At 45.0% G+C, this 27210-nt stretch overlaps 1 protein-coding gene across 4 annotated transcripts in view; it reads left to right on the top strand.

Moving 5' to 3' along the window:
* The window catches only part of XPA (XPA, DNA damage recognition and repair factor), a 33247-nt gene extending 6875 nt beyond the window's left edge, over nt 1-26372 (top strand). For all 4 annotated transcript variants that reach the window (XM_040361100.1, XM_040361093.1, XM_040361115.1 and 1 more), the window contains 5 exons: nt 1113-1220; nt 4986-5091; nt 14333-14498; nt 19718-19835; nt 26171-26372. In XM_040361100.1, coding sequence (XP_040217034.1) covers nt 1113-1220; nt 4986-5091; nt 14333-14498; nt 19718-19835; nt 26171-26319 — 647 coding nt within the window. In that variant the 3' untranslated portion in view covers nt 26320-26372. The remainder of the gene's footprint in view (nt 1-1112; nt 1221-4985; nt 5092-14332; nt 14499-19717; nt 19836-26170) is intronic.
* Nucleotides 26373-27210: the final 838 nt, after the last annotated feature.

Below are 27210 nucleotides of genomic sequence, written 5' to 3'. Positions count from 1 at the left end.
GCTGACTAACCCTCAGCCAGAACGGCTCGGATGATAGGGGCAAGTTTACTGAGGAGAAACGGGAAGTGAGAAATTCAGACAAAGAAAAAAAACATTTAGAAGGGAAATTGAAGGAAAAGGTAAGTGAACCAACAATGCACTAGCTTAAAGGAACCTATTTAGAAAATAAAAATGAACCTTTACAACCCATTTAAGGCTTTAGAACCGCTTTAAAGTGGTTGTAAAGTTTTTTTGTTATTTTTTTTAATTAAAATTAAAAAGAGGTTTACTTACCAGCTCTGTGCAATGGTATTGCACAGAGCCGCCCCAATCCTCCTCTTCTGGAGTCCCCTGTTGGTACGCTCTGCTTTTCCTGTTCTCCATGGGCACCCATAGCAAGCTGTGTGTTATGCACTCCAGAGTTGGGCTGTATGCACCCATAGATACACACACTGTGGCTCGGACCCGCTCTCTGCTCCCTCCTCACAGCACTTGACTGACAGCAGCAGGAGCCAATGGCTTCCAATGCTTTCAATGAAGCCTGTGGGAGCAGGGAGAGAAGAGCTGCAGATGGGTACAGCGCTGGACCAATGTAGGACTCAATGGATAATTCTTGTGTAATTCTCAGAGTTGGGCTTTAAATATATCAGTTTTCTATGGCTAGAAATGTATGGCAAATCTTTAGGCTGGGTTCACACTACGGTTTTCCCGTCCGTCAGCCGCATACGATTTATATGAAAAAACGTATGCGGCTGAAACGGACGGGAACGTATGGCACCGCACATATGTGCGTTTTCCATTAACATTAATGTTAAAGGAAAACGTATGCGGTTGCCATACTGTTTTAAAAACGACCGCAAAACCGTGGTTGAACACGGTTTTGCGTACGTTTAAAAAACGTTTTGCCAGCAAATCGTACGCACCCGGATGCATCCGAGTGCATACGATTTGCAATGCATTGTCTATCTCTACGTTTTCCCGTCCGGGCCCGTACGTTTTCAATACTGAAATCGTATGCGGCTGACGGACGGGAAAACCGTAGTGTGAACCCAGCCTTACTGTTTTATAACATCACTAGTTAGATTATCTGCTATTGACAAATAAAAATCATCACTAAAATGTTTCTTACAAAGGAATGTCAACTGTGAAACATTCAAGGATTGTTGATTCCGGTGGAGGATTCTTTATAGAAGAGGAGCAAATAGAAGTAAAGCCAGTTGAAAACGTTGTTCATCAGCCAGGTAAAAACTTCTATTTACTGTCTGAAATACGGTTGAATTTAAATGTAGATGTTCACATGGAGAAGTCTCAATGCTGGGAAAGGTGGAAGGTCCAATAAGATGGGGACAATAGAGGCGCTGGGGTAGATAGACTTTGCAAAGCTATTAATAACAACCTGAAGACTTAGAGAATCTTCTAACATACATGAGTTTATGAAGAGTTGAGCCATTTAAATTAGCCAAAACAACTAAGCAGCCTTGTGGAGATCTCTTATTGAAGCTGTTAGAGCATCTATTTTTTTCCAGCCGTTTTTTTCCCCGGTATTTGCACGTATTTTTGCACATATTTATGCGCATATGCATTTGCACTATTCCGCTCATTCTAGCATGCATGTGCGCAAACTAAAGCCCTGTACATACGATCGGATATCTGATGGAATCGAATCCGATTTTTTCGTCGGATATCCGATGAAGCTGACTCATCAGTCTTGCCTACACACCATTGGTCAAAAATCCGACCGTGTCCAAACGCGGTTACATAAAACACTACGACGTGCTGTGAAAAATTAAGTTCAATGCTTGCGAGCATGAGTCGACTTGATTCTGAGCATGCGTGGATTTTTGACCGATGGACTTCCACACATTGATTAAGACGGAAGGGGTGTTAAAATGTAGCTGCAAATTCATATAATGTTATGGGTTTCTATTTCCTCATTGAGCCCCATGGGGGTTAGAGTATTTAAAGAAAATATCCAATATGTTTCACGTTCACATAACTTTTTATATCTTTCTGCTATTTGGATCGTGCTAGGAATTTGTTCTGCAATCCATAATTGTGGCCCTTCGGTAGATTGTGCATGCACCTCTCTAAAATGTTTGGGTATGCTGTATTTCTTATTTTTTTCTTTCTCACCTTGTTCTATAGCTCTCCTATGTTCACCAAATCTTGTCCTCAGGGCTCTAATGGCCCTGCCAATGTAAAGTGGTCCACAAGAACACCTGAGGGCATGAATTAACAATCTGAGGAGCACGTGAAAAAGCTGGTGATGGGGTAATATATATGGTTAGCTTTGAAAGATTTTAGACCATTAGGGACGAAGGCACAGGTTAAACTTCTTTGAACTTTCTTGTGGCATCTATACATGCCTACCATATTGGAAAAAAGACCTCCCATTCTCGGCCTGATGAAGTGGCAGTTTTGAGTTTGCTCTGTGCAGTGCTTTTTTGTAAACTGTGTGCTGCTTTTACTAAGGGAAGTGATGGATTTTATTCCCTGCAGGGGCACAAAATCCATCACTTCCCCCCTGTCAGAATGGAGCTCTGCCTTGTTTACAGGCAGAGCTCTGTTCTGTGTCTCTGCCCGACAAACAGCGGGTGCTGGCAGACATTTATTGCCCGGCACCCGCAGATCGGCTTCTGCTGTGAGTAATAACAGCAGAAGCGGCCCATATATATATATATATATATATATATATATATATATATATATATATATATACCGTATTTATCGGGGTATTGCGCGCTCCGGCGTATAGCACGCACCCCTAATGTGGACCCGCAATTCCTGTAAAAAAAACATTTTAGTACTTACAGTTTTGGTGTCTTGCGTGGCGTCCATCGGCGGCCTCGTCGGGTCCGGCGTCTGTCTGCGGTTTCGGTGGTGTCCTCCCGGCTTCTCCCGCGCTGTCTCCCCGTCGAATCGCCACTTCCCGCGCTCAGTTTGAACGCCTCCGCCGGCGTATACCGAGTACAGTACACTCGGCTACATTCGGCCAGGCTCGGCTTCGCTCGTGCTCACGCTCTGTGATGTTTATGCATGAGCACGAGCGATGCCGAGCCTGGCCGAATCTAGCCGAGTGTACTGCACTCGGTATACGTTGCCGCAGGCATTCAAATTGAGCGCGGGAAGCGGGTATCGGCGTATATCACGCACCCGTGATTTTCTCCTTATTTTAAGGGGAAAAAAGTGCGCGGTATACACCGATAAATACGGTATATATATATATATATATATATATATATATATATATATATATATATATATATATATATATATATATACATGACTCTGCACAGGAGTATATCTGCTATAGAGTGGTCCTTAAGTGGTTATCGCTGTGTAGTAGAGAGAAAGCCATAGCCACTCTTCTCTATAAATAGGTTCCTAATTTTATTTTAATTTTTTTCTAATACTATAAGTACTTGGATTTGTCTTGATATCACTCTTCTGCAATCCGTTGCACAGAAGAATTCAGTCTGCTGTATGCAATCCTGTGCTGTGCTTTCTAGCTGGCTGTACATATCTCAGGACTGTATGGACATGAATACAAATACTTTGGCATATATATTTAATTTATATATTTCAATTTGGTTTGTCTGGCGTTCAGCTGAATTCCGATTGAATGTAGACTGTAATATTGATCAAGATCCCTAATCTACCATGCATTTTTAAAAACCAGTCTAAAGTGCTATTTTGTGCTATTTTTTATCAGTAAATTCGTAATGATTTCATTGGGATTAGACAGGAACACTGGGCCAGATTCACGTAGACTAGCGGCGGCGTAACGTATCGTAGATACGTTACACTGCCGCAAGTTTTCATCGCAAGTGCCTGATTCACAAAGCACTTGCGATGAAAACTACGCCGGCGGCCTCCGGCGTAAGCCTGCGTAATTTAAATGGGCGTGTGCCATTTAAATTAGGCGCGCTCCAGCGCCAGACCTACTGCGCATGCTCTGAGATACTCCGTCGTATCTCCTTTATGAATCTGGCCCACTGTTTTTAAAGTGGAGTTCCACTCGTTTGTAAGTTTATTAAAAGTCAGCAGCTACAAAAACTGTAGCTGCTGTCTTTTAATAAACAGATACTCACCTGTTCCATAGTCCAGTGATGTGGCCGCCCGAAGCCTCACTCTTCTGCCCCTCCTCCCTGCGGCGCCGTCATTGCAAGTGTGGGCACACAGCTGTGACAGCCGGGTGGGCACTGCGCGTGCGCGAGTCACGCTGTGCTCTTCTAGTGGCCAGGCAATCTTCTAGGACCTGTGACGTGTCCCAGAAGATTGCAGAGAGGGAGGGGCCGCCTAGGGGGAGAGGAGGAGTTGCCTAGGTGGCAATATGACAGAAGCAGGAAGTGGGACAGGAAGTATCTGTCAAAACCATGTGGCATGTAGGGGGCGAGGAGTGCTTAAAGTGGAAGTTCCACTTTTGGGTGGAACTTTAAAAAAAAATTCATTTAGCCTAGGTTCACACTAGTGCAGTTCAATTTTGATACCGTTTTGTAGTGCAGCTATATGCACTGCAAGAATGCAGATGCGATTTTGATGCATGTCCACTGATGTCTATGACCACAAAATTGCAGTGCATCGCACCAAACTTGCACAGGACCCTTTTCAAAGTCGGATCGCAGTTGCACTGCATGTATGTGAATTGGCTCCATAGAAACTGATGCTATTTCACTTATGTGATTCAATGCATTCCAACTGGCATTAGAAATCGCATCTGTGCTTACCATTGCCACTTATCCTTGAGTACAATCATTGCAAGAGGTGAACATGTGAGCGTTTTTGTAATATGAAGATTTGTAAATATAATTTGTTTTTTAATATAATGTCGTTATTAGGTCCATGTCCCTCACCTAAAGTTCCTTAACAATAAAAGTGCACAGGGCCAGCCGGAAATGTAACCACACCATTTGATTTTGAAAGGTTGTCCTATGTTTGTGAGGTTAAATGTAAATAGATTTATCCTCACCAAACCAGGAGTTTTATTTTACCTTCTGTCATTGCAGGTCCTGTACTAGAATTTGATTATTTAATTTGTGAGGAATGCGGCAAAGATTTTATGGATTCATACTTAAGCAATCAATTTGATTTGGCTGTATGTGATGCCTGCAGGTAATTTATTTAATTTTTCATCCTAATATAAGGATTTTCAAGATTTTTCTTGAAATTGAAAATAGTTTTGGCACATGAAGCGGCGACTCACTAGATTATTTTCTGTCTTAAAATGTTGTAAAGTCGTATGCACACTGCTGCATTTTGAGAATAACAGTAAAGGTATTCCTTATGCCGCGTACACACGATCATTTTTCGGCATTAAAAAAAACGACATATTTCAGCATGTAGAAAAAACACTGTTTTTCCAACTTCATCATTAAAAATGACGTTGCCCACACACCATCGTTTTAAAAAAAAGCTCTAGCAAAGCACGGTGACGTACAACACGTACAACGGCACTATAAAGGGGAAGTTCCATGCGGATGACGCCACCCTTGGGGTTGCTTTAGCTGATTCCGTGTTAGTAAAAGACGATTCGCCCTTTTCTGTCTGTTACAGCGTGATGAATGTGCTTACTCCATTATGAACGGTAGTTTTACCAGAATGAGCGCTCCCATCTAATAACTTGCTTCTGAGAATGTGCAGGTTTTTAACGTAGTTTTAGCCCAAACACGATCGTTTTTTACAACCCGAAAAACGACATTGTTTAAAACTTCGTTAAAAAATGCAGCATGTTCGAAAAAAAATGTTGTCGTTTTTCAGAACCCGAAAAATAAAGCCCACACACGATCATTTTAAATTACATTTTTTTAGAGTTGAAAATATGTCTATTGGAAATTTCGACATATCAAACAGAAAAAGAACAATAAACATTAGAAGGCACAGTCCGCATACAGTCACGATAATGAGTGGAGGGGAGAGTCAGCCAAGTGGCTATCGCCTACAGCTAGACTCTCACCAATAAGCATAACAATAGACATGGCAAATTACATTTTTTTAAAACAACGTTTTTTTAATGCCGAAAAATGATTGTGTGTACGCGGCATTATACTGTATTTTTGTGTTACTTTTTACATTCTACTGGTGCTTTCCACTTAAAGCGGTTGTAAACCCACACACATCAATACTATATTCATAATATTCTGAAAGGCAAATTAAGTATGAATCGAATGACCACTTTGTGTATATATAAATATGTTAGTTTACAGCATATGTTCTTAATAATCCAAACCTTATTTCAGTATATTCGCCAGCGCCATCTTCACTGTGGTCTTTTGCATCTAAATCTGCTTTGTATTTCCGCCCACAGAACGTCCTTCTCTCGATAATCCCACGCATGCGCACTAGTAAAGAGACATTCCAAGCCTCGTTTCCGGTTACTATGGAAACGTATAGAAAATAAATCACAGCGTGCTTCAGAAAGGAGTGACAATACCTCCGGGAGCACGCTGTGTAAGCACATTCCTCAGACACATTCCACGGACTTTAAAACGGTCTGTCTTTCTGCCGTCTGGCTCTCCTGTACCATGTGACGTACAGGTCACATGGTAACCATGATGCTCTTGTGCATGTAGTATCGCAGGATGTCGGGGCTGACGTCTAAAGCAGGAAATGACGCAGCCCCGATATGGACACTGAATCTTTCCGGCCAGGTCTCAGCTGGCCGGAATGAAGGATGACACGGCGCATGCGGGGTATACGTAATGACTCAAGAAAATATTGATAACAGGGACAGGAGGCAGGTACAGAAAAAATGACTCATGGCAATTCATTGTAAAAAAAAACTACAAAATTATATGCAAAGATGAAATTTTGGGTTTACAACCGCTTTAAAATAAATCCTCTAAAAGAAAAGGTGACACAAAGCTCAATGTAAACTGTACATAAGGTGAACAAATATGTGGAGATTACATTCAGTGAGCACTGCATGTCAAAACACTCAGTAGATCCAGAGATGTAGGCAGTAGATCCAGAGATATAGCAGATGTCCGATACAACATACACGGTTGTATTTTCCAACAACAAGCTCACATGGAACGTTTGTTGTTGGAAATTACGACCGTGTGTGTAGTCGCATAAGTCGCAATATCTGGAGTACCAAATGTTCCATGATGTTAAAACAAAAAAGAAAAGAGAACCAGAAATAAAAAAATGTAGAGGAAAGGGAAAGAAAAGGAAAAAGAAGGGGAAGGAAGGAGTGTTAAAATATTCCAGAGCTTTAACAATGACCCAAAAGCCAGGATGGAAACCAATTTAGAAATAAGGCCATCAGGAATGGTCCTCTTTAACATACCACAACTCCCAGATATGATTATAGGCCTCTAGTTTATTGTAAAGCCTAGCCGTTCTTGTTTCTATAAGTTCTATATCTTTAAGCCTAGTGTACAAAGCGACCGGTTTCTTTCTCGTACATCATGGGACACAGAGCGGCATATTCATTACTATGTGGGTTATATGGAGTACCTTCAGGTGATGGACACTGGCAATCTCAAACAGGAAGTCCCCTCCCTATATAACCCCCTCCCATAGGAGAAGTCCCTCAGTTTTTTCGCCAGTGTCTTAGGTGTTGGTCACGAATTAGCTTGGCCCCACGTCCTTGGGACCAGGGCAGGCTAAACGGATCTGTCCAAAGGGCCTCAGTGCTAAGGTGGACAGTACCCGGGCCCCAAGTCGTGGGGTGTTGCCTATAATGCTTCTCCTAGGAGGGCTGGACCCTGGGCCCAGGACTTTGGTTTTTTCAAAAATCAAAAAGATCCTGTTGCCAGGGTGCTGTATAGGTCCAGGGCAGAGGTGTTCCTTGGGACCCCAGTACCTGAAGGTCTAGTACGCTACCTACGGAGAAGGGAGAAGATTGGACCACTTGCTATGCAAACTGTCCTGCTGTCCTTGCGGGACTTGGTCCGTCGGCAGGCCCCCCGGGGAGAGAGTCTGGTGGGTCAGCCTGGGTATGCTCTGCATGGGCAAAGAGGTCCACTATGTCAGTCTAAGTGACAGGATGGTCTAATGTTACCCCAGTACCTAGCCCCCCTTGTTTTGGTTTGTGTGCCTAGATTTTTCTCCTGCTAACCCTGGCTGCCAGGACATCAGGTCTAGGACCAATATTGTCTTACCTCCAGGGTTACTTCCAGCGCTCCACAGTGCACATGGTGAGGCCTAGGCCTCCAGTTTGGCGTCCTCCTTCCGGGTGGCGCGCGCGCGTGCACTGCGCGGATGTGCGTGCGCACGAGACGGCTTATTATACAGGGGCAGCGAGGAACGTGCGTTCTATGTCCCTGGGCGTGCACCGCGGTGCGCATGTGTGGAGGGGAGGCGCTGATTGTCAGGAGGAGGGGGGGTGTCCCCTCCTCTCTGTTATCTTCAGCTCAGTGAGTGAGCTGAGGTGCTGCAAGACGGACGCAGAGCGCTGGAGCTCCTAGGGTGATGACACCTAGTGGCATGGAAAGGGTATTGCAAGTCCGGAGTTTTTCTCCCCAAGGACTGATTTTCTCTTAAAGCCTAGACCCTTGCAGCAGCTGGCAAGCACACAAACTTGGGAACAGTCAAAAAAAAAAAAAAAAAAAGGGACTGTCTTTTCCCAGTAGCAGGGATATTAGGTAACCTATTTACCCTAGCTAATTTATTATTTATTCCTTGCTACAACAGTGGGTTGTTGTTTCAGTATTGTATCATGGATCTCAAGGGCTCAGGAACCAGGGCGGCAAAAGCTGCAAAGAAACCTAAGGGTTCCCCCTCTGGTTCTGAGGATCTCAGTCAGGCTATGCCAGGACTATCCTTGTCTAATAATCCAGAGGAAGTCGCCTCGCATGAGCCATCTGGTGCGTCTGGTGCTTCGGCTGGCCCTAACCCGCTGTCACGATCGCTATCGTGCCAAACAGACAGCGAGGCGTGGTCACGCCCCAAGTGGCTCTGGGTGGGATTGAACCCAGGACTTCTCCTTCACTGCTCCAGATCTTTGCCTCTGAGCCACTTCTCAAGTTCATATTCTGCTTGCTGTCCATCAAAGCCTGGTTCTGAACTATGTGCTGATTGCCTGTCTTTGAATCTCCCTGCAATCTGCACCTGTTTATCCTGGTCCAGCTGAGGCAGGTTTCCTAATCAACCAGGGTATAAAGTCCTGCCTCACTATGAGGCAGGTGTCAGTTCATTGTACTCTGCTTGTCCTGTCTGTGCCAACGGTTCCTGTGTTCCTGTGATTGTCTTCAGCTACAAGACTGACCCCGGCTTCTGACCCTTTGGCTTACGTACCCTGAATTGCTGCTGTCTCCTGCCCTCTGACCCCGGCTTGTACTTTTGGACTTTCCCTGTCTTCTCCATCCCTTGACCCACGGCTTGTGCCCCGGACTTGTCTTTGGTTCCTGTCTGCAAACCCTGAACTTTCCGTCAGTACTTATCTGACTCTCTCTGGAATCCAGGGCCACGGCTATACTATCCTGGGATAATCTCTATCTAGCCCCCGTGCACAGACTCACAGCCCAGGTAGTGTCTTACCTGTATTACCTTGGGCTGTGTGTACCTGCAAGGGTGAGCTTACAAACCTGCAAAATGGACTCCACACAAGGTAAGCCCTTACACCCGCCCATCCCTGTGTTTGTCACAGAGGAAAAGCTAGCTGCCTCTCTAGGAGGGCTAGAACAAAGACTGACAGCTATGTTCAACAGTACTTTCCCAGGCAAAAAGCGGGCTAGATCCCCATCGCTTAAACTCGCATCCCCGTTTTCAGCCTCCCAAGCGGAGAGTCTGTGGATCCAGTCTTTGACAGACATGGTCCGTTCGGCATTTAAACTGCCTCTGATAGGGCCTCAAGTCCCTACGGTATCTTCTTTGGGCTCCTTAAAGGCTCCACTAAGTAATGCTCTGTTTCCAGTCCATCCTCTTTTAGAGGATATGCTATTTAAGGATTGGGTACGACCGGACAGAATATTCATTCCCCCTAAGAGGTTTGATGTCCTCTACCCTATGGAAGAAAAGTTTTCCAAAAGATGGGCGCTCCCAGCTGTGGACGCAGCCATTTCCTGCGTGAATAAGTCATTGACTTGTCCAGTAGAGAACATACAGATGTTCAAGGACCCTGTCGATAAACGACTGGAAACTCTCTTGAAGGCTTCTTTTACCACGGCTGGGGCAGTGGTGCAGCCGGCTGTGGCTGCTATTGGCGTTTGTCAAGCATTAAAGGACCAGACAAAGCAGATGTTAAGGGATATTCCGGCCAAGCAGGCACGAGAATTAGCCGACCTTCCCAGAGCGCTGTGTTTTGCGGTGGATGCGATTAAGGATTCCATCCAGCAAGCTTCCCGTTTGTCGCTTTTCCTGTTACACATGCGAAGGCTCTTGTGGCTAAAGAATTGGTCGGCTGTGACTCCATGTAAAAAGCTCTTAGCAGGCTTCCCCTTTCATGGAGGAAGGCTTTTTGGTGAGGATCTGGATAAATATATTCAGACAATATCTAGTGGCAAAAGCACTCTTTTGCCGGTCAGGAAGAAACCCTGAGGCCCCGCGTTTAAGCGGCAGCTGTCACCAACTCCGGGGTCTTCAAACTTTAGGCAGTATCGACGGCCTCCTGCACGATCAAACTTTGGTAATAAGTCGCAGGGACAGGCCTCAGGTGGCAACAGACCATGGGCTCGTAAGCCAGCAAAACCAGCCCCCAAGTCAGCTCAATGATGGGGCGCCCCCGCTCAACCGGGTGGGGGGAAGGCTTCGGTTCTTTGCACAAGTTTGGGAAGCCAATATCCCCGACAAATGGGTTCTTTCCTTGGTCACCGCAGGGTACAAAATAGAGTTTCTGGAGTTGCTTCCTCTTCATTTTCAGGAATCAAGGATTCCAAAAGATCCAGTAAAGAAAGCATGTCTGCTGGCAGCTTTGGATCGTCTACTACTCCAGGGGGTAATCATAGAGGTGCCATCCCAGGAATGGGGGCTAGGTTTTTACAACCTATTTATCATTCCAAAGCCCAACGGCGATGTCAGACCAATCCTGGATCTGAAGGGTCTGAACTCTTACCTAAGGGTACGCACCTTTCGGATGGAATCCGTACGGTCGGCGGCAGCTGCCTTACAGCAAGACGATTTTTTAGCCTCAATAGATATAAAAGATGCATACCTACATGTACCAATCTTTCAGGGGCATCAGAGGTTCCTGCGCTTTGCAGTCGCAGAACGCCACTTCCAATTTGTGGCTCTCCCCTTCGGGCTAGCTACAGCCCCCCGGGTTTTCACGAAGGTCCTGGCTCCTGTCTTAGCCAATCTAAGGACCCAGGGAGTCTCGATCCTAGCCTACCTGGACGACCTCCTTATCATAGACCACTCTGCTTCCAGCCTAAATCAAGCAGTAGCCCTTACGGTCCAATTTCTCGAGGTATTCGGCTGGGTTCTAAACCGTGAGAAATCAGCCTTGCAACCCACAAAGCGGTTGGAATACCTTGGCATGCTGCTAGACACGGAACAACAAAGGGTGTTCCTACCTTTGGCAAAGGCCGAAGGTATCAGAGAAATAATCCGGTTGGTTCAGAGCAAAAGAGAACCAACAATTCGCTTATGTATGCGATTACTAGGCAAGCTAGTGGCCACCTTCGAGGCGGTACCTTATGCTCAGGCTCACACTCGAGTCCTGCAGACGGCCATTCTGTCAGCTTGGAGCAAAGATCCAACAGCCCTGGATCTTCCCTTGACCCTCTCGTCAAAGGTCCGTCAAAGTCTCTGCTGGTGGTTAAACCCTCAGAATTTAAAGAAGGGGAAATCTTTCAGTTCAATTATCTGGAGGATAGTGACCACAGATGCCAGCCTACGGGGCTGGGGAGCAGTTTTGGACGGGCAGACTCAGCAGGGGACGTGGGCAGAGGCAGAGAGACTTCTGCCCATCAACGTTCTGGAAATCAGAGCGGCACGGTTAGCCTTAAAGGCATGGACATCCGAGCTATTGGGGTCTCCGGTGGGAGTGCAGTCCGACAATGCCACGGCTGTGGCATATATAAATCACCAAGGGGGCACGAGGAGTCGAGCCGCCCAGAGGGAGGTGAATTTAATTTATCTGTGGGCAGAGGCGCATGTGCCATGCATCTCGACAATTTTTATTCCCGGAGTGGACAATTTGCAGGCGGACTTCTTAAGTCGCCAGCAGCTGGTTCCAGGGGAATGGTCACTCCATCACCAGGTCTTTCAGAAGATCTGCCAGAGGTGGGGATTGCCGGACGTAGACATCATGGCATCGAGGTACAACAAGAAACTGAACAAGTTCATGTCCCTGACAAGGGATCCTCTGGCCTGTGGAACCGATGCGTTGGTTTGCCCTTGGCATCAGTACAACCTACTTTATGCCTTCCCCCCGTTGCAGATGTTGCCCCGCCTGCTGCGCAGGATCAGGGGAGAAAACAAACTGGTAATTCTGATAGCCCCGGCTTGGCCCCGGAGGTCGTGGTTCTCACTACTCGTGAGAATGTCAGTAGGGGAGCCCTGGGCCCTTCCACTTCGTCCAGACCTACTCTCACAAGGCCCGATCCTCCATTCTGCCTTACGGCATCTAAATTTGACGGTCTTACGTATTAACCCCTCTATCAAATCTCCGGTTTGTCCATGGGATTTGAATCTTGTGTTGTCGGCTCTACAAAAACAGCCCTTTGAACCTCTGGCAGAGGTTCCGTTGGTATTACTAACTAGGAAGTTGGTATTTTTGGTGGCCATGGCTTCCGCTAGAAGAGTATCAGAGCTGGCAGCCTTGTCTTGTAAAGAACCATACCTCATTATGCATAACAACAGAGTGGTTCTCCGTCCACATCCGTCTTTTCTGCCTAAGGTGGTGTCCAGTTTTCACTTGAACCAGGATTTGGTCCTACCATCCTTTTTTCCAAAGCCCACTTCTAGAAAGGAAGGCTTGCTGCACACCTTGGATATTGTCAGGGCCATGAAAGCCTATCTCAAAGCCACAGAAAAGATTCGAAGGACGGATACATTGTTCATCCTGCCGGAAGGACCCAAGAGGGGTCAGGCGGCAGCTAAAGCTACCATCGCTAGATGGATTAAGCAGCTAATCAGTCAGGCCTACGGCTTGAAGGGGTTGCCCCCTCCTTAATCAGTTAAGGCCCATTCTACTAGGGCCATGAACGCCTCTTGGGCAGCACACCACCAGATCTCTATGGCTCAGGTTTGCAAGGCGGCAACCTGGTCATCGGTCCACACGTTCACAAAATTTTACCAATTGGACGTTAGAAGGAGGGCAGATGCAGCCTTTGGACAGGCAGTGCTGCAGGCTGCGATTTGAGATCCTCGAGATCCGGGGCACCCTTGGTTAATTAATGAATTAATTAAATTAATCAGATTAATTATTTTTTTGTTGGATTTAATTTGGATTTATTATGATTTAAAGGATACTTTCTGAATTAAATCTCCTGGTTGAGATGTCTCCCTCCCCTCATTGGAAGCATTGCTTTGGGACATCCCACATAGTAATGAATATACCGCTCTGTGTCCCGTGATGTACGAGAAAGAAAAAGGGATTTTTAATACAGCTTACCTGTAAAATCCTTTTCTTGGAGTACATCACGGGACACAGAGCTCCCACCCCTCTTATGGGGAACATTTTGGGAGGCATACTGCTTGCTACAAAACTGAGGGACTCCTCCTATGGGAGGGGGTTATATAGGGAGGGGACTTCCTGTTTGAGATTGCCAGTGTCCATCACCTGAAGGTACTCCATATAACCCACATAGTAATGAATATGCCGCTCTGTGTCCTGTGATGTACTGTGATGTACTCCAAGAAAAGGATTTTACAGGTAAGCTGTATTAAAAATCCCTTTTTTCCTGCCAGGAAAACTGCCAGGAGAGCTTTTGGCCGGGAAAACCGGCCGTGTGTATGCTTCATCGCAGTTTTCCTGGCGGGAAAATAGAGAACCTACTCTCTTTTCCCGGCGGTTTTAAAACCGGCAGTTTTCCTATGGGGAAACACTGCGAGGGAGCATATACATGGCCAAGTTTCCCGGCCATAGCTCTCCCCACAGTTTTCCTGACGGGAAATCCTGGTCGTGTGTACAGGGCTTTAGTGTTTGCAAGTCCCTAGGACTGAATGGGCATATAAAGTACATGTTTGAGCCCAGCCAGGTAGAACTTGACAAGTGGCTGTGCAGCCTAGTGAGTGATATATTGCTGGATTGGGGAGTGGCGAGTACAAACCTAGGCAAGTGGCCCTATTATGATACCCATACTATAGGTTTGGTGCAGTGACATTTTAATATTAGAACTACGTATTTGCATTCTCACCATCCAGTAGATCAGACACTAAACCTTGTCTCCATGTAAACCATGATTTTTCTAAATTGTCTTTTTTATTATTATTATTATTATTATTATTATTATTAATTCTTTAGAGATTCAGAAGAAAAGCACAAGCTTATAACACGGACTGAAGCCAAAAAAGAGTATCTGCTGAAAGACTGTGATATTGATAAAAGGGAGCCTGTGTTGAAATTCATTTTGAAGAAAAACCCTCACAATACTCATTGGGGTGATATGAAACTGTACTTAAAATCGCAGGTATAAATCATTTTCTAATAAGTATTTTACAGTTGCTATTGCGTAGGGGTGTTTGCCATTTGAAGTCCACATTGATTATTTAAACCTACAGAGCTAAAATAAATCATTTTGTAGTCCAAAAAGAAATGTGTGTGAAAATCTTGCGCGAATTATAAGTGTAGACTGCTGCACTTTTATCACTTCTTGGCTACAAGGAGATAATGGAAAAAATGGGAAAATGGAAAAGGTTACGCTGTCTCATAAACAAAGAAACAAAGAAAAAATAAAGCAAACACAGTGGGGTAGATTCAGATAGATTAGCGGATCTTTAGATCCGCGTAATCTATCTGATTTACGATCCACCAGCGCAAGTTTTTGAGGCTAGTGCTGTATTCAGAAAGCACTTACCTCAAAACTTGCGGCGGCGTATCGTAAATCCCCTGGGGGAATTCAAATTCCGCGGCTAGGGGGGCGTCTACAATTTAAATCAGGCGCGTCCCCGCGCCGATCCAACAGCGCATGCGCTGTCCACGATTTTTCCCAGCGTGCATTGCTCCAAATGACGTCGCTAGGACGTCATTGGTTTCGGCGTGAGCGTAACTTGCGTCCGGCCGTATTCTGAATCGACTTACGCAAACGACGTAAAAATTCAAAACTCGGCGCGGGAACGATGGCCATACTTATCATAGGATACCCCTCACATAGCAGGGGTAACTATACGCTGGAAAAAGCCGAACGCAAGCGACATAAAAAAAAGCGACGGGCGGGGGTTCGTTTCTGAATCGGCGGAACTCCTCATTTGCATATTCGTCGCGTACAAAAAACTAAACGCCACCTAGCGGCCAGCGGGAGATTGCAGCCTAAGATCCGACGGTGTAAGTCACTTACACCTGTTGGATCTTAGGGAGATCTATGCGAAACCTGATTCTATGAATCAGCCGCATAGATCCGACCGTCAGGAGATACACCGTCGTATATCTATCTGAATCCGGGCCAGTGTATCAACTAGTGATAAATAAAGAGTTCAATAAACTAGTGTCCATGTTTTTTAAAAATTATTCCATTAGTATTCCACCAACTGGATATGCTATCCATCGTTCTCAGTGATAATAATGTATATCAATCCAAATGATTTAATTGGCCTCTTACAAATTTCCAATGATCTTTAAATTATAAGAGATCATCTAACGCATGAGGTAAGAAAATGCCTGGCCACATCCTTTGTGTGTCTCCCGACCTCCAAGATGGATGGATGGATCCGACAGCTCATGGCTCAGCGTCCCAACACCTCTCACTCTGGACTCTGGCTACCACTGAAAGTATATTCCACAGTGTCCTAGCACAGCTTGCCTCACTCTGGATGATCGATGTGCTTCACTCAGGTGTGTGTGCAAGATAAGTGAAAACAGAAAGAGAAATCATCGCCTGATTTCGTTTTTTTTTTTTTATTGAACAATTTACATTTGGAACATAGTTCTGCAAGTTACAAGGCAATACTGGAGAAATGCATAAAACAAAGAAATATGGCTTATACACATATAGACACAGTAGATCAAAAAGCTTTTTCAGATCGAACAATGGACTCAGTAACTGTAAATGAGTGGAAAACCTTATGTCTACGCTATTCATGGGATTGTACGCTAGAAGGATTTATAGGTTTACGGACCCTCAGTGCATGTGTCTGTGGACTCAAGCCATCTATCTCAGATTTTGTTGTACTTATCTGGACAACCTCTGTTAATATATATGATTTTTTTGTAGGGAAGAGTGTTGTTTATATCTAGTTTCCAGTCGTTGAAGCTGGGGGGAGTGGGTCTCATCCACTGGCTATAATTTTTCTAGCAGAAAACAATGTTTCATGCAAAAATGTTTTGGTGAATTTGTCTATTTCAGAATCGGGGAATATCCCCAGTAAGCATTGTTTGGGGTCCAGGGTCAATGGGGATCCCATGTCATTATGGAGGAAGTCCACAATCTGCTTCCACAGACCCTGAAGGACCTGGACACCCAAAGTAGATGAATAGTAGTGAATAATGTGCCTGTCGCTTGATTGCAAATTGTGCACGAGGTAGAAGACTGTTGTCGAAAGCGGGCGATTCTTAGGGGGGTGAGATATGCCCAGTGCACCACGTATATCTGGGTCAGCCTATCAGAGAGCTTGGGGGATACAGTCTTGCATGCGTCAAGTGCTTCACTCCACTCCTCGTCCTCTATCGGGCCCACCTCTCTTTGCCATCTTGGTTTAAGGCTGTAAGCTAGTGTGGTAGATGATGGGGTGAGGAGCATGACATAAAAATCAGAGATTAGTTTTCGTGGGTCCACACCCTTAACCACTGCCATTAAGACATTGGGTGTGGGCTGTGGCAAAGGCCGGGGGAACTGAGCTTGGGCTGTGTGACGCACTTGGAAGAATCTAAAAAGCATACAATTAGGCAGCAGGAACTCATTTTGGAGGTCCTCAAAGTTTTTAAGTGTACCATCGGAAATTATGTGGTGCAAATAATATATTCCATGTTCGCACCATATCTCTGTGTCAGGGATCAAGAGGAACTCTGAGAGTAGTCTATTGTGCCATAAAGGGGTATAGTCATTGTGCTTAGGGATCGTCAACGTTTTAGTGGAAATGTCCCATACGCGCCTATATTGATACAATAGGGACCCACGGTCTCCATTGGAGTTGTTCCCACTATGTCCCACCGCGATTGCAGTAAGCGGATCAGCGGTTAGTTGTGCCCACCGTGGACAGAGAAGCGTGAGAAATCTGAGTCTGTCGATTTTATCTATGTGGTATAGTTGAGACAGTTGGGAAGCGAGGTAGTAAAGATTTAAGTCAGGGAGGGCTGTTCCACCTAGATCAGTGGGGTTCTTAAGGACTCTCCAGGCCAGCTTGTGTCTGTTGGTACCCCAAATAAATGTCTTGAGTATGGCCTCCATTAACTTGAAAAATTTCAAGGGTAAATATACGGGTGTGTGCCAGAGTATATACAATATTTTAGGAAGTAATATAATTTTAACAATATTAATGCGGCCCCACACACCGGGCGGCAATCTCGCCCATATTTGGGTTTTAGACTTGATGAGATCGAAATGGGGTTCTATATTCAGGGATATATAGTCAGCTGGTGTTCTATTCACCAATACTCCAAGGTATTTAATAGTGTTCACTCGCTGGAGTGGTAACTGCGCCTGTAGCTCGGGGGAGGGGAAACTATCCATAGGCAATATTTGGGATTTCTCCCAATTAATTTTAAGGCCAGAGAACTGACCAAAGTGTTCAATCGTATTTAATGCCTTCTGGAGAGATGTGGTAGAGTCGGCCAGGTATAGTAGCGTGTCATCTGCGTATAAGCTAATTCTTTCAGTCAGGGAACCAAGGCAAAGACCCTGGATCTCGGGGTCCTCTCTGATGGAGATTGCAAGGGGCTCCGCCACCAGGGCGTAGAGGAGCAGAGACAGTGGAAAGCCCTGCCTTGTGCCACTGGATAAGTTAAATGTCTGGGAGGCCCTCCCGTTGGCCACCACCCTACCCCTGGGTGTCAGATATAATAATTGAACCCACTTGATAAAGTTAGGTCCAAAACCAAAGCTGCGGAGGCATCCCCAAAGATACTGCCACTCCAACGAGTCAAAGGCCTTGGCGGTGTCCAAAGCCACCACCACCCGGGACCCAACGTCAGCGTGTCGTCTGTAAGTTAATATACCGTTTTCTGAGGTTGAAGGAGGTGTTATGCCCCGGTATAAATCCAGCTTGGTCAGTGTGGATCAGGGTTAGAATCACTTGGTTAAGGCGTAGGGCAAGTACTTTAGCCAGGATCTTTATGTCTACCTGAAGGAGTCATATGGGTCTATAAGATTCCAGGAGGCCTGGGTCCTTGCCCGGTTTAGGTATAAGGATAATGACCGCCTCGCCCATCGATGGGGGTAAGGTGAAGTTGTTAAATAAATGATTGAAGAGGGACAATAACTTGGGGGCAAGTATCTTGCTGTATTGGGCGTAAAATTCTATGGGTAACCCATCTGAACCCGGGGCCTTGGATCTGGCGAAGCTCGCAATCGCTGTGGTTATTTCCTTGTGTAAGAGGTGCATCTAGCATAGCCATTTGGGTGTCATCTAGATGTGGAAAGGTGATTCCCGCCAGTAGATCCTCTAATTGAGCTTCAGTGGTGGAATCCTGGGACGTATAAAGTTGTGAAAAGAAGTCCCTAAATTTGGAAGTGACAGTCTGGGGTTCCATAATCTTTTCCCCGTTAGGACCAGTGAGGGAAATGACCGTAGGGGGTCTATCCTCACTATGTGCTAGATAGGCCAACAGTTTACCCGCCCTCTCCCCATGTTCATACAGTTTTTGTCTGGCAAAGAAAAGTTTTTTCCTGGCCGTCTCGTGCTGTAGCTGATTGACCACCCTGGTTTGTAAACTGAGTTGGGCAGCCCCAGCAGGAGAGGGGTTCACCATACATCCCTGTTCAGAGGAGGACAGATCCTGCATTGCCCCGTCCAGTGCAACCGATGAGTCAGCCTTCAGCCTGTTAATACAGGAGGTCAGAATCAGGCGTGCATGCAATTTAAAGACTTCCCATACTTTATCTGGGGATGCAGATCCATCATTCTCCGAAAAGTAGGTTCTCCAAGGCCCCGTACACACGACCGGATCTGTCCGTTGGGATTTATCCGCGGATCAGTTCCAGCAGACAAATCCGGTCGTGTGTACGGCCTAGCGGACATTTTTCGGCGGAGATTTCTCCAGCCGACGGTTTTCAAGCGGATACAAATTTCTGTACAGACTCACCGGATAAGTCCAAGCGATCCTCATCCCTCGCATGCGTCAAAGTGATTCGACGCATGCGTGGAAGTATTTACCTTCCAGGGTCGCGCATGTCGCCGCGTCATCGTCGCGGCGCGGCCATGTCACTGCTTATGTTTTCCGTGGGGATTTTGATCTGATGGTGTGTACAGCCCATCAGATCAAAATCGGGAGCAGAAATGTCCGCTGGAAACGATCCGGGGGACCGTTTCCAACGCATATCCTCTCGTGTGTACAGGGCCTAACTGTTACCAAGCTTGTCATCCTCCGACAGCAGGGTGAGCCAAAACGTATTCAGGCGCCACGTACGGGGCATCGCCTCATTTCTAAATTGGTTTCCATCCTGGCCTGTGGGTCATTGTTTCTGTTGTTTTATAATTCTTTCTTTCTTTTTTCTTTTCCTTTTGCTTTAATAGTAAACGTGCTTATTATTTTCAGATGGTTAAACGTTCTTTAGAAGTATGGGGCACTGAGGAAGCTCTTGAAGAAGCTAAAGAATCTCGATTGGATAATAAGAATAAAATGAAACAAAAGCGGTTTGACAAAAAAGTTAAAGGTAAACAAAATGTTTGTTTATAGAAGTATTACTTATCTAAATAAGTACACAGACATGTGGAGGATATGAAGAAGTTCAAGACCTTAGTATTAGTTAGGTTTACAGACGTTGTTTTTCAAACTTGGCTGCTTCTTAATAAACAACTCATACATGTTTCTGTGCAGTAATAAGGAGTTGAATTGGTGAAGAGTGGTAAAGGGTCAGTTCACTGAAAAGAGATCTCAGTTATAGGACAAGTTTACTTCTGGGCTCTAAAATATCCCACATAAATGTCCCATCCAGGTCCTGCTACTGCAGAGTTGTTTGTTTAGAATTGACTGAATTTGAATGACTATTAATTTCATATAACAATCATATTTCCAATCACATGTGTTCGGGTTAAAGGCCATTTTTTAAAACAGTTCATTAGGAAGCAGATAACCTGTTACCAGTGGATCTGTAACAATTTCCTCAGAGCAATTTACGTCTCATTCATACATAGCCCTGCAAATACAAGCCTGTCATGAGACAAAACGATTAGAACAATTTATACAGGCCCAAGAATTCATCTCCCAAGCAAGATTCCATCATCATGAATGACCGAAAGGCATACAAATGTTCCTCAGTGTGATCGTGAATGGCTAGTTTGGCTGTCTGTAGTCACTTTAGAAAAGTATGGCTACAACACTCGATAAAAAAAAAAATGAAAGAATAATTCTGAGATAAATGAATCTTAAAATGCTCCCGTCCCCAACTAACACCTATTCTGACTAACCTGTGTAATAAAAAAAAAAAAAAAAAAAGATCTGTACATTTACCTATTTTTAGGCCACTGAAGTCCGATCATGTGATCGCCCCTGTGTTAGCCAGCTCCGACTGCAGGGAAGAGGAGAGCCTGGGAGCACTGATGTTACCCATATGTTTACTATAGCCCATCTATCATCAGTGATCCCTCTTCTTCTCAGCAGGCGCCACTGGCTGACACAGGGGAGCCAGATCACAGGCCCAGACTGGAAGGGCCTGAAAATACAGTCAGGTCCATAAATATTGGGACATTGACACAATTCTAATCTTTTTGGCTCTATACACCACCACAATGGATTTGAAATGAAAGGAACAAGATGTGCTTTAACTGCAGACTTTCAGCTTTAATTTGAGGGTATTTACATCCAAATCAGGTGAACGGTGTAGGAATTACAACAGTTTGTATATGTGCCTCCCACTTTATAAGGGACCAAAAGTAATGGGACAATTGGCTGCTCAGCTGTTCCATGGCCAGGTGTGTGTTATTCCCTCATTATCCCATTTACAAGGAGCAGATAAAAGGTCCAGAGTTAATTTCAAGCGTGCTATTTACATTTGTTCTGTTGCTGTCAACTCTCAATATGAGATCCAAAGAGCTGTCACCATCAGTGAAGCAAGCCATCATTAGGCTGCAAAAACATTAGGTGTGGCCAAATCAACTGTTTGGAACATCCTTAAAAAGAAAGAATGCATCAGTGAGTTTAGCAACACCAAAAGACCCGGAAGACCACAGAAAACAACCGTGGTGGATGACCGAATAATTCTTTCCTTGGTGAAGAAAACACCCTTCACAACAGTTAGCCAGATCAAGAACACTCTCCAGGAGGTAGGATGTGTGTCAAAGTCAACAATCAAGAGAATACTTCACCAGAGTGAATACAGAGGGTTCACCACAAGATTTAAACTGTTGGTGAGCCTCAAAAACCAGAAGGCCAGATTAGAGTTTGCCAAACAACATCTAAAAAAGCCTTCACAGTTCTGGAACAACATCCTATGGACAGATGAGACCAAGATCAACTTGTACCACAGTGATGGGAAGAGAAGAGTATGGAGAAGGAAAGGAACTGCTCATGATCCAAAGCATACCACCTCATCGGTGAAGCATGGTGGTGGTAGTGTCATGGCGTGGGCATGTATGGCTGCCAATGGAACTGGTTTTCTTGTATTTATTGATGATGTGACTGCTGACAAAAGCAGCAGGATGAATTCTGAAGTGTTTCGGGCAATATTATTATCTGCTCATATTCAGCCAAATGCTTCAGAACTCATTGGACGGCGCTTCACAGTGCAGATTGACAATGACCCGAAGCATACTGCGAAAGCAACCAAAGAGTTTTTTTAAGGGAAAGAAGTGGAATGTTATGCAATGGCCAACTCTATCACCTGACCTGAATCCGATTGAGTGTGCATTTCACTTGCTGAAGACAAAACAGAAGGGAAAATGCCCCAAGAGCAAGCAGAAACTGAAGACAGTTGCAGTAGAGACCTGGCAGAGCATCACCAGGGATGAACCCCAGCGTCTGGTGATGTCTATGCATTCTAGACTTCAGGCTTTTCAACCAAGTATTAAAAAGTGAAAGTTTGATTTATGATTGTTAATCTGTCCCATTACTTTTGGTCCCTTAAAAACCGTTCCCCTGATTTGGATGTAAATACCCTCAAATTAAAGCTGAAAGTCTGCATTTAACCACTTCAGACCCGTAGGACGTCCTGGAACGTGCAGCTGCAGGCATCATTCAGATATAGCCGTCTTCAGCCGACGATTCTGTGCACCAGAAGAACGATCAAAGCGGCGTTCCCCACCCTCCCGCCGCCATCCGGTGCTTCTCCGGGCTCTCCCGTGCCATTGGGGGCCCGGAGAGCGAATCGGCTGGCGCTCGTTGGTGAAGCATAGAGATGACTGGTGACCAGACGGTCACAGTCATCTCTATGGCCGTCGGAGGACCGGGCGCGACGTTATGACGCCCGGTACCCGGAAGTAAACAAAGCCGCTATCGCGGCTGTCGGCATGTAATCAGTGATTTTTTTTTCACCGATTTCATGCTTGTAAGCCTGTAGCAGAGATGTGGGGTCTTATTGACCCCACATCTCTCCATAAAGAGGACCTGTGACAGTGATTCGTATTACAAGGGATGTTTACATTCCTTGTAATAGGAATAAAAGTGATAAAAAAAAAAAAATTTTAAAAAAAAGTGTAAAAATAAAAAAATGAAGTAAAAAAAAAAAAAAAAAAAGTAAAACGCCCCTGTCCCGGTCGTTCGCGTGCAGAAGCGAACGTGCATGCAAGTCCCGCCCACATATGTAAACACAGATCAAACCCCACATGTGAGGTATCATCGCGTGCACTAGAGCGTGTGCAACAATTCTAGCACTAGACCTCCTCTGTAACTCAAAAATAGTAACCTGTAAAAAAATTTAAAGCGTCGCCTATGGAGATTTTTAAGTACCGAAGTTTGGCGCCATTCCATGAGTGTGCGCAATTTTAAAGCGTGACATGTTAGGTATCTATTTACTCGGCGTAACATCGTCTTTCACATTATACAAAAAAATTAGGCTAACTTTACTGTTTTGTTATTTTTTAATTCATGAAACAGTTTTTTTCCCTAAAAAAAGGCTTTTGAAAAATTATTGCGCAAATACCGTGCGAGAAAAAAAGTTGCAATGACCGCCATTTTATTCCCTAGAGTGTCTGCTAAAAAAAAATATATAATGTTTGGGGGTTCTGATTAATTTTCTAGCAAAAAAATTGTGATTTTTACATAAAGGAGAAAAGTGCCAAAATAGGCCCGGTAACAAAGTGGTTAAAGCACAAATTGTTTATTTCATTTCAAATCCATTGTGGTGGTGTATAGAGCCAAAACGATTAGAATTGTGTAGATGTTCCAATATTTATGGACCTGACTGTAGGTAAATATACAGTGCCTTGCGAAAGTATTCGGCCCCCTTGAACTTTGCGACCTTTTGCCACATTTCAGGCTTCAAACATAAAGATATAAAACTGTAATTTTTTTTGAAGAATCAACAACAAGTGGGACACAATCATGCAGTGGAACAAAATTTATTGGATATTTCAAACTTTTTTAACAATAAAAAAACAGAAAAATTGGGCGTGCAAAATTATTCAGCCCCCTTAAGTTAATACTTTGTAGCGCCACCTTTTGCTGCGATTACAGCTGTAAGTCGCTTGGGGTATGTCTCTATCAGTTTTGCACATCGAGAGACTGACATTTTTGCCCATTCCTCCTTCCAGCTCGAGCTCAGTGAGGTTGGATGGAGAGCATTTGTGAACAGCAGTTTTCAGTTCTTTCCACAGATTCTCGATTGGATTCAGGTCTGGACTTTGACTTGGCCATTCTAACACCTGGATATGTTTATTTGTGAACCATTCCATTGTAGATTTTGCTTTGTTTTGGATCATTGTCTTGTTGGAAGACAAATCTCCGTCCCAGTCTCATGTCTTTTGCAGACTCCATCAGGTTTTCTTCCAGAATGGTCCTGTATTTGGCTCCATCCATCTTCCCATCAATTTTAACCATCTTCCCTGTCCCTGCTGAAGAAAAGCAGGCCCAAACCATGATGCTGCCACTAGGGTTGTCCCGATACCACTTTTTTATGACCGAGTACAAGTACCGATAGTTTTTTTCATGTACTCGCCGATACCGAATACCAATACTTTTTTTTTAAATGCAGCCACGTGTCCCCAAATGCAGCCTTGTCCCTTAATTCAGCCATGTCCCTTAATTCAGCCATGTCCCTTAATTCAGCCATGTCCCTAAATTCAGCCATGTCCCTTAATTCAGCCATGTCCCTAAATTCAGCCATGTCCCTAATGCAGCCTTGTGTCTCTAAATTCAGCCATGTCCCTAATGCATCCTTGGGTCCCTAAATTCAGCCATGTCCCTAATGCAGCCTTGTGTCCCTAAATTCAGCCATGTCCCTAATGCAGCCTTGTGTCCCTAAATTCAGCCATGTCCCTAATGCAGCCTTGTGTCCCTAAATTCAGCCATGTCCCTAATGCAGCCTTGTGTCCCCTAAGACAAAGCCAAGTCAATCCCTCCCCCCGCCGCTGCCGACATCTAGTTACTATGCGCTGGGGGAACACAACAGCTGTCATTTGCATTTGAATAGCTGTGTGTTTCCCCGCCGCGCTGTCATGTATAGCCCCTCCCCCTTGCCCAGAAACTTTGATAGACAGGTCACCCGTCGTATCAAAGTGCCCGGGCAAGGGGGAGGGGCTATACATGACGGCGCGGCAGGGAAACACACAGCTATTCAAATGCAAATGACAGCTGTTGTGTTCCGACAGCGCATAGTAACTAGATGTCGGCAGCAGAGGGGGGGGGATTGACTTTGCTTTGTCTAAGGCGGCAGCAGCTCTCCACTCCCCCATACGAGGACTGCTCTGCTCCGCTCTCCGCCCCCTCTCCACCCGCACTCCACCCCCTCTCCACCCGCACTCGGGGAAAAAAAAAAAGGTATTCTATCAGGCATCGGGAGCATTTGCGCGACTACAAGTACTAGTGCAAATACTCGGTATCGGTCCCGATACCGATACTAGTATCGGTATCGGGACAACCCTAGCTGCCACCACCATGTTTGACAGTGGGGATGGTGTGTTCAGGGTGATGAGCTGTGTTGCTTTTACGCCAAACATAAAGTTTTGCATTGTTGCCAAAAAGTTTGATTTTGGTTTTATCTGACCAGAGCTTGGGAAATCTTTTTGTATCCAAATCCGGCTTTAAACTTCTCCACAACAGTATCTCGGACCTGCCTGGTGTGTTCCTTGTTCTTCATGATGCTCTCTGCGCTTTAAACGAACCTCTGAGACAATCACAGTGCAGGTGCATTTATACAGAGACTTGATTACACACAGGTGGATTCTATTTATCATCATTAGTCATTTAGGTCAACATTGGATCATTCAGAGATCCTCACTGAACTTCTGGAGAGAGTTTGCTGCACTGAAAGTAAAGGGGCTGAATAATTTTGCACGCCCAATTTTTCAGTTTTTTATTTGTTAAAAAAGTTTGAAATATGCAATAAATTTCGTTCCATTTTGTGATTGTGTCCCACTTGTTGATTCTTCAAAAAAATTACAGTTTTATATCTTTATGTTTGAAGCCTGAAATGTGGCAAAAGGTCGCAAAGTTCAAGGGGGCCGAATACTTTTGCAAGGCACTGTACAGATCTTTGTTACACAGGTTAATCAGCATAGGTGTTAGGAGGGGGAGGAAGCATTTTTAGGATTAGTTAGGTTTATCCAAGACTTCTAATTTAAGTTGTCCAGAGCTTGCTAACTTTACTTATTCTCGCACGGCTTTTAATAACCAGAAAGCTGGAACTTTTATCTGTCAAGGTAAGAAATGATGCTATGTAGGCTGTTCAGCTGTCCTAATTCAGGTTCTGCCTTAGGCAAAATCTCAGTGTAAAAGAGAGCAATGTTCTACTGATGCTTAAAAGAAGTGGAAGCTCCTTCAGACTGCATTTTTAATTTTTTTTGCCTATTGTGGCTGTATAAGTACATTATACACAATTTATTTTTTGTGCCCTAGAATTGCGTCGTGCTGTTCGCAGTAGCTTGTGGAAAAAAAACACTACCGGTCACCAACATGAGTATGGTCCAGAGGAACATATTGAAGAGGATATGTATAAAAAGACTTGCAAAACGTGTGGTCATGTATTACATTTTGAAAAGATGTGAACGCCTAGCAAATCAATGAATTCTTTATATTTATAATAAAATGTATAATTGAATTAACTGTCTTGTGCCTAACTGCTTGTCCAAGTGGAAACTTTTCACAACAAAGGTGAACTTTCCCATTCATAGTTACCGTATTTATCGGGGTAAAGCGCGCACCGGCGTATAGCGCGCACCCCAAACCTAGAAGGGAATTTTAAGGAAAAAAAGAAATACTTACAGTTTGAATGCCCCCTCGTCGGTGTCTTGCCCGGCGGCCTTGTCCGGTCCGGCGTCCATCTGCGGCCTTGGTGGTGTCCTCCCCGCTTCTCCCCCGCTGTTTCTGAGAGCCGCCGCCGACATATACCGAGCGCAGTACACTCGGGTACACTCTTCTAGGCTCGGCCACGCTCGGCTCCTCTGACATAAAGGCTAGGAGGCGGGACAGGGCGTGACCGCGAGCGTGGCCGAGCTTAGCCTAGTGTACCCGAGTGTGCTGCGCTTGGTATATGTTGGCGGTGGCGCTCAGACAGCGCGGATCGGCGTATAACGCGCACCCACGATTTCCCCCTTATTTTAAGGGGAAAAAAGTGCGTGTTATACGCCGATAAATACAGTAATCAAAAGATTAAAGTGGTACTGTCACCTTTTCAATGCAGGGCAAAGCGACAGTGTCTCTAGAAAGGGCGTTGCCCGACACCCTTATACTTACCTTACATGCGCACCTTAAAAGCTCCTTACTCCTCTGCAGCCAGCAAGAATACCTGCAAGTTACGATTGTGGAAGCTTACATGACCTGCGTCCATTTGATGGTATTAGGGCCTAGCAGACAATCGCTAGGCCCAAGCACTGTTAATTGACTAGGAAAGTGACATCACTGTGCAGCCAGGAGGAATTAGGGCATGGAATTAGGGC

The sequence above is a fragment of the Rana temporaria genome, chromosome 1 (genome assembly GCF_905171775.1).
Source record: "Rana temporaria chromosome 1, aRanTem1.1, whole genome shotgun sequence".
NCBI classification, from domain to species: Eukaryota; Metazoa; Chordata; class Amphibia; order Anura; family Ranidae; genus Rana; species Rana temporaria.
The sequence above is the reverse complement of the archived record's forward strand: the minus strand, read 5'-3'. Positions and strand labels throughout refer to the sequence as shown.